The sequence below is a fragment of the Thermobia domestica genome, chromosome 2 (genome assembly GCF_964235325.1).
Source record: "Thermobia domestica chromosome 2, izTheDome1.hap1.1, whole genome shotgun sequence".
NCBI classification, from domain to species: Eukaryota; Metazoa; Arthropoda; class Insecta; order Zygentoma; family Lepismatidae; genus Thermobia; species Thermobia domestica.
Window position 1 is genome coordinate 68,805,933 of NC_137455.1, and position 8,639 is coordinate 68,814,571.

General features: G+C 31.9%; 1 protein-coding gene across 1 annotated transcript; it reads left to right on the top strand.

Annotated features, from left to right (window-relative positions):
• Positions 1 to 1,607: 1,607 nt before the first annotated feature.
• On the top strand, positions 1,608 to 3,596 carry LOC145679064 (putative glutamate receptor). Its single transcript, XM_081749661.1, has one exon. The coding sequence runs from the start codon at positions 1,608 to 1,610 to the stop codon at positions 3,594 to 3,596; it is 1,989 nt and encodes a 662-aa protein (XP_081605787.1).
• The last annotated feature ends 5,043 nt before the right edge of the window (positions 3,597 to 8,639 follow it).

Consider the following 8,639-nt stretch of genomic DNA (forward strand, 5'->3'; position numbering starts at 1 on the left):
AAAAATTTTAATGACATAGTTATTTCACTAAACAGGGCTATGCGTTGTACCGGTAGATGACTTTGAATGTCACCAAGTAGCTGGTAGAATGTTGAATCCTGCAATTAATTTTTCCAAAACTGTCTGGTTAGTAGTTATTCTACTGTATTGACACAAGGTGTTAATCAGCATATATCGTTTTACGAGGAATGTTGTATGGGTATGTATGTGTCAGTCTATAAATTATTCAGCAGATGTGGTGTAACTGTAGTGCAAGGATGCGCCAAGGAACGCTGCAGACTTCCACAGAAGTTTCTAAGTCTTCCTTCATAAACTAATGGTCTGTATTATCACTATTGTCTTTGAAATTGAAAATAGATCTGAAGGAGCACAGATACACAAATAAAGATTTAGTCCAGGATCAAGTTGATGTATGCTTCTGCAGCCAACAACAAAATTCTTCGTTCAGCATACCATAACCTTATGAACCACTGGAATTTATTTGAGTAAGCAAGATTAATATGTTATGAGCAGATATAATACCTATGTAGCATTCTTTATTTTCTGTTATTTAGGTATTATAACCAAAATAACAGAGGGAAACGCTTCAGTTTCACTTGCGCAGCGCTTCTCTAATGGGGAACTTCTTTCACGTGTTGTAAAACACTTCATTACCTCATCATCATTTCTTTCTTTCGACTTTGTTTAATACGAGATAAGATTATTTCTATGGACATAACATGTGTCCCTAATAACGTCACTTTTAGTTACCACTTGACTTGATAGCTTGAGAAACTGTTGAACTAGTTAACTGACTCCGATCAATCCAATCCTCGAAGACCAACGTTTTACTCTCAAAATATTGTAATTGGAGACATTTGGTTTGATTTTTGGCAATCCAATCCAAATTCTACCCAAACTGCCTCTAATTATCCTTTCAACATCTTCTTGTCCTACTCATAACATTGCTCAGAGACTTATTTAGTGAAAGTTGTAAATTATTTGCTCCTTTTCCAAGTGATTTGTTTTTTGTTTATCTTAGATGTCTGAATATAACAATTTGAAATATATATGATGGCGATAATATGTCGAGTTTAGTTAGTTGGTTTGAGTTGAGCATTCCTTTTCAGCATCAAACCTAAATGAAACATAAACCTATAATATAGGCTCTCCCATCGGGAATCGAACTCTCAAATCCGTGCATCAAAGGCGTGTGGCCTAGCTACCACTCTACCATGGAGGGCACCTATACGTAGAAGTTTGTACAGATTCTTATTCACTACTTTCTTCTCCCTTCCTTTGTCCGTATATTTCTCTGAAGACAATTTTTGGAAATCACTTTAGAGTTCTTTCATGGCAACGTGATTTGTGTTGTCCCAAGTTCGACTCCTGATGGGAGTATATGTTGGTCGAATCCAAGGTGTAACTATAGGTCCCAAGTCTCATACAAATGGTTATGTTACTGAAAAGTAATAGTAAATTTTAACTAAAAAATTCCAGAAACCAGTTAGAATACACTAGGTATTAAAATTTGTCAAGAGTACTGTGATTGTTATTTATCTGTTGTGCCAACTCTAATATTCTTATACTATCATCTTTACAGATCAAATGTGTGCTGAGAATAAATGATGTCGATATTGATGCTATCAGCGCTGCTTTGTTTGGCAAGACGCATTGAAACTATCTCCTCTAAACTAGAAGTTATTAATAAGCCAGTTAGCAGTTTGGAATCTTTAATTTATACTGTGATAGACAAGTACTTTAGTGAAGCAAAGTGTGTTACTTTAATCCAGGACTCTCTAGGGCAATTAGAATCCGTCAGCGGTCATGTTTGTCGTAAGACACACATTCCAATTGTTATTATACAAAGAAATGTTGTTACAAAACAACGTGAATACGAAACGCTGCTTCTTACTGTGATGAATCTTCAATGTACAGGTTATATTATTAGATCTCGCTATGTTAACAAGGTGACCGAATCCATTTACAGAGTACTTCAACGAACAACAAATAGAGTTGAGAAGAATTTTCTTTTACTTCCTGACGGTAATGAGTATACATATGACAAAAACATTGATGAGAATTTTCTCAGGTATTCTCCAAATACTGTGATTGTGAAACCAACTTCAAATTTCTCAACTGAATCTTACAGGCTTGTAACTCACCAAATCGGTTACAATTTACACCCAAGAGGCTTCAGACCAGTAGCAATGTGGATTAAAAGAAGATTTCTTGGTGGTTCGAACATATATCCTGATAAGTTAAACAATTTGAAAGGAAATATTTTAAAGCTTAGCATGATCGAATATAGTCCTTATTCAATTCCTGGTGAAAACGCTCATGACGGAACTGAGTATAGAGTAGTAACGGAAATTTCACGAAAATTAAATTTTGTTTGGAAATCAGATGTTGTTAAAGGTGGATTTGGAGTTGTTTTGGACAATGGAACAATCACTGGATTGGCTGGTTCTGTAGTTAGTGCAGAGTTCGTGGCTGGTATACCTGGTCAGTATGTTAGTGCACTCTATTATAATTTAGGGGAGTTTACTGTGCCTTACTTACGATCTGCTATTACATTTCTGACCCCAAAGCAAATATCGTCAATTTCGTTGTGGTCAGTATTTAGACCATTTCAATTATATGCTTGGATAGCAATGGGCAATTTTATCATCATAGGCTCTCTACTTCTTTTGACCTTTGCACGAATTCATCACAGACTTTTTCCAAATATACGTAAAAGTCGTTATTATATGTACGGTTTATCATTTTTCCATTTAATTAGTCTAATTTCATTTATTGGTGTTGTTAATCCACGCCATCCGTCAATAAGACATCTGTTAATTTGGACGCTACTTACTTCAATGTTGTTATCAACACACTACAGCTGTAATTTGGTATCTTACTTAACAATTCCTCCGCCAGCTGCTACTATAGATAACTTTGAGGAATTGGCGGAATCTGGATTAAAATGGGGAATTGTTGATCCTAGTTGGCTAGAATTCCTTTTAGATGCAGTTGATGTGAATATCCAAAAGATAACGAAACGTGTTCTTTATAATGAAAACGGAAATATCCTTAATGATTTGGCTAAAACTGGCGATATTTCTATTCTTGTTGAACGTACACTCTCTGGTAACATATGTGGTGCAGATTACCTGGAAGAAGATACTATTGTTCGTCAACACTTGATGGAAGAAGATGCAATATCTTTTAACATTGCATTGATGATGCCTAAGGCATGTCCTTTGGTTAATAAATTTAACCAAATCCTTCAGTGGTTAAGAGATTGCGGTATTATTGAAACCTGGGAGCGAATCGTTATTGAAGAATTAAGACCAAGAAAGTTTTTAATACCTCTGTATGAAACGGATAATTATCCTTCTAGCTGTAGACCATTAAAAGTGGATCATATACTAGGAGCGTTTGTTCTGTTGGGAGTTGGCGTACTTGCATCAATTATCGGTTTCCTATTAGAACTCATTCCGTTTGCTGTTAGAACTATTCGTGGAAAACAGGTAGTTTGGAAATTGAAGGCAACCATCAGATGTACATTAGCACTTTGGAAGTTCAAAAGGCGTGTTAGGACATTTTTGATTGAAAACAAGTGTAACAAGTGAAACTAGAAAATGACGAAACATCTTACTATAAGCGAACTTACTCGAATATGTTACCGATATTGAATACATACTATTGTATGTCTGTTGCTACCCTATTTCCTTATTACTAGATGTTATGGGGCATCAAGTGTATATTCAGAAAGTGAGTTATAAATTTTTGTTGGAAATTTTGAAATATTATCAACTATATCATATTCATCAGATATTGTAAAAAGTTCTAATAAGTTATTATTATTTTAATACCAGGATGTGCGATCAAATGCATCCTAGTGAAGCTCTTTCCAAAATTTCAATGTTAGCTGAATGCTTTCTAAATCGGAATATGTATATACATACAATATCAACTTACCTTTGGTCCGAAGTAAAAAGAAACTACAAACAAAGGAAGAACGACTCAAAACCCAATTTTTGTGTTAGAAATAAATGTGGAGATGGAAAGAACTGTGTAATAGCAGAAATACTAGAACAACGAAGAAAAATTGAGTCCAGTAATAAGAAGAAAGGAGAAAAATCTAAATTCACCCATGAGAATTAAGGTAAGGGAAAGAGAGAATATCGTATTGAAACAAAAATAAATATTTCTTCCATTCTGATGACAGAGATTGAAACTCTCAAAACAACTCCAAATATGAAATAAACTGGGCAAGAAAGTTCTCTAGGCAAAATCAGTTAAAATCCCTCTCATTTCCTTCGGAAGTGATAGGCAAACATATAAAAAATATGTGTTAAGTAGGGACTATAATATTATCCTGCTATCCTTAGCAATATATACAACAAAATATTGTAATATGGTCACCTGGTAAGGGCGAAAATGTTACATGTGGAAGTGTAAACTTAGACGTATAATTGCAAAGCAAATATTAGTCCTGGAACATTTGTACTGATGATAAGGCACAAAAGTAAGCCTTCAATTAAATCGGTCATTGCGGAAAAGGCACATGTTACAATACCATGTTTTCGAGAAAAAGGCAAAAAACCGTTTAGTTCGTACGTGTGCGCTGTTATCAAAATGCATTCTACGTGGTTTGATAGTGAAGGTGCGCTGTTATTTTGTGAGAAACAATAGTTCTCGATCGTTGTTCATTTTCTTAATAGACAAGTTTAAAATTTTTCACATATGCTCTTTCTGCACTGATTGAGACAATAGTCAATTATCATGCATTTGGAAGTATCAAAAGGAATTTCGAAATTTCTGCATATTTCTTTTGCCACCAATCACATTATATTTTATTATTTTAGGAATGGTTATGCTGAACTTATTGTCCACCTACACGGTTAAGCATATATATATATATATATATATATATATATATATATATATATATATATATATATATATATATATATATGTAATATTTTAAATAGGAATATCATGGAGGCATTTTTGCCCATCGTACTTCCAACTGTTGATACGTATGGCGCAGACATTTTGAGGCATTTAAGGAAACAAATTTCTAATAAGTCTTCGTGACTGGGATTGACTCACAACAGTACATGAATATTTACACTGTCTCATTTTGCCGCATGTTGCGTTTGTAGAAACAATCTAGTGAATCATGTATACAAGTATACTACATCGAAGATTGATTAGAATCACTACATAAAAAAATAAGTGAAATTTACTCTGTTTAGTTTAGGGAATGTTGTAGTGTAAGTGCGGACGAATGAAATGGAACATTATATTAATGCTGTATTATTGTATGTCGAGAACTCTCCTCTCAGGGATGATGAGTTCAGCGATAGAGATTATGAAAGCACGATAGATGGGCTGGATGAAGAAATAAGATGTCCCGTACAAACAACAATCAGATATTTCTGGCTTATTTGAACACTATGCATTCCATAATTTCATTGGATATTTATCTTCATTGTTTTGAATTAGATTTTAGTTCCTATTTTTAAATTATAATTGTCTATTTACCTCCTTATTCTCGATATTTTTAGTGACTGAGCAACTTTGTTTCCTTTATTATACTTCATAACATGTAGTTCTAAAAAAATAGTAAAAATTTCCTTTTTATACAAATAGTGAGTATTATATATATATATATATATATATATATATATATATATATATATATATATATATATATATATATATATATATATATTGTTTTCAGATAAACAGAAAATATTACGTGAGGCTTTTATTGTATAATTGACAATACATGTAATAAAACAATGGATACTAAATCTTAATAATAAGTTACCAATATTATAAAAAAGTATTGAGTTTATGATAATGTTTATGTTTCTGATAAACAGTATTGAGTTAAATTGACTAAAATATGCTCATCATAAAAAAGGGAGTCAAAATGATCCTGTGATGCTTAGAATATAAACACAGTTCTGATTCCTCTAGTGCTAGGAAAGATATCCAATCTGGACAAATTGGATTCAGCATTATTTACCCGAAGACAATTAAGATATTGTTTCAAATTTATACAGAAACACAATATGGTTACTGGATTCCAAAATGTTTGATTCACAGTTACGAATTATGTTTAAATCACTAGTAGACACCAAATTTACTGCATTTCAAGATCTCAAAATCATCAATACACCAAGGTTTTCCTCCAACTGTTTAGAATATATGAATTGAACTTCTGAACAAATGTGGGCATACCAATATGGCATTTTTACTATTAGTTCAAATATATGAATATATAATATCTATCGCCGGTCTTAAAATAAGTTATCCACCATCAGTAAATATAGACTTGAATACGAAAGCATGAAATTGTTGAATCTGGAATTTTACTACGTTAGAAATCTACAATAAAAGGAAAATTAAGATTTCTTGACAATAATTATAGTTGAAAGGAGTTTAATTTTGTTTTTCTTTTATATATAGTGTAATGAATACATATATAATTTGGTCTTGCTCCCACTAACTCACTGCTCCCACTCAAACCTCTATTCAAGTGAATGTGGTGTAAATTAACAATTTCCGATTTCAAGACTGATCATCATAGTGGAAATTTGTAATAGAGAGCTAATAGTTTTTATGTGGATTCATTACTGTCAAAGACATGTTTTGTCTATTTTTTTCTACTCTATTGCAATCGGAAGTAATAGACATCACTCACCATCAGTGATGAAAATTTTCCGGAAAATTTTCCAATTCATGAAAACATACTCCACTTACTGCTACATCGTTGTTTAGCCGTGATGTGAGGTGGAAAATTTGTTTTCTATATCTTTCCGGAAAATTTTCCGTTAACAAATATCAATGATCAAGTAACAATCTCTCAGTATTCATAAAATTGATTTAATTCATGTATAGAAATGTTAAAAAGTGAAATATCGTTTAAAGAATCTGAAAATTTTCATGGCTCAGACAATTTTCAGTGCTATGTAGGAACAAGTGAAACAATTTTTCATGAATCGAAAAATTCTCTGTCCTGTACAGTGATGAAAATTTTCCGGAAAATTTTGAAACGGAAAATTTTACGATTCATGAAAACATACTCCACTTATTCCTACGTCGTTGTTTAGACGTGACGTGAGGTGGAAATTTTTCTTCTGTATTTTTCCGGAAAATTTTCAGTTCTTAACAAATATCTGTGATCACTTAACAGTCCCTCAGTATTCAAAAACTTGATTGAAATCATGTATAGAAATGTTAAAAAGTGAAAGATCGTTTAAAGAATCTGAAAATTTTCATGTCTCAGACAATTTTCAGTACTATGTAGGAACAAGTGAAACAATTTTTCATGAATCGCAGTATTTTCTGTCTTGTATGGAAAAATTGAAGAACTTTTTAGGAGTCGGAAAATTTTCATCATTTTGAACCAAAAAGTAAAACAACTTTCTGCGAATCGGAAAGTTTTATTGCTCTATAGAAGCCAGTGAAAGGAATTTTTATGAATCGGAAAGCTTTCATCACGATGTAGAAACAAATGAAAAAAACTGTCATAATCCGTACAATTTTGGAAAATAGTACAGTGATGTTTGGTGGAAAAAATTCCACTATATTTAACTGCACATGCAATTCCTGTAAAGGGAAGTTAGACAGCAACAAATTATCATTTTTCCAATTAACTTTCGAAAACCAGAAAATTTTTTAATATTTCAAGTTGGGAAGTAAAAAAATACAGTGTTTCTCTCTCTCTCTCTCTCTGTTTGTCTCTCTCTCTCTCTGTGTGTATGTGTGTGTGTGTGTGTAAAGTGCAGGGAACATACATCGAGTTCGTAGAGAACAAATATCCCATTCCAATATTTAAAATGTAACAAGAAATTGAAAAGAAACCTTTGTGAATTTATCAATTTCAGAAACAGAAAATTCCACTATTTCTTCACATGTAGGACTGCCTATATAATGAAATAACTACATCAAAGTTCCTTATGAAGATTGTTTTTCTAACAGAAAATAAGAAAAAATTATTTTATTGTGTTTAACACTCATAAATCGTAATTTCAATATTGGAATTTTGTATAATCAACATCTTAGAGCAGATATATGTATTGTAAAACTACCATTATTATGCATAAAAATGTATTAGAATTAATGACGATTCGATAGAACAAGTACATATTATATATGTATATATTGCAAATTAAAATGAAATTACTTGTTGCTTTTAGAACGCAGTGATAATAGTGCAGCTTTTTATGTTCCTTTTATTATTTTATTGGAAGAACAACTACACAAATAAGCTTCCTTATTATTTATATTTCACTTTCTCTTCTGAATGAATATATGAATAAATAAATGTTTATTTCGAAAAAAATGATCAGTATTTGCTTTCATGAGTTACTTAAACTCAAATTTTGGGTAGTCAAAAATTTGCAATACGCACTTTATATTATATCTACGTATTTATACATGTTGCAGTATGTAAATCTATAAAAGTAGTAAAGCTATGAGAAAACCGTCTTAAGCGTTTTAAACTGACGAAATCTAATATTGTAAGATCAAAAATGGATTCTGAGGGCAGAGCGCATTGAAGATTTTGTAACATTCTTGAAATGAAGAATCGTTAGATTTTCACTTCATGAAACTTTTTAAGACAATATTTATTACCAATAAATTTTACGGCT

What these genes read in the sequence shown, in the direction of transcription:
- LOC145679064 (XM_081749661.1), top strand. Translation starts at nt 1,608, where the DNA reads ATGTCGATATTGATGCTATCAGCGCTGCTTTGTTTGGCAAGACGCATT.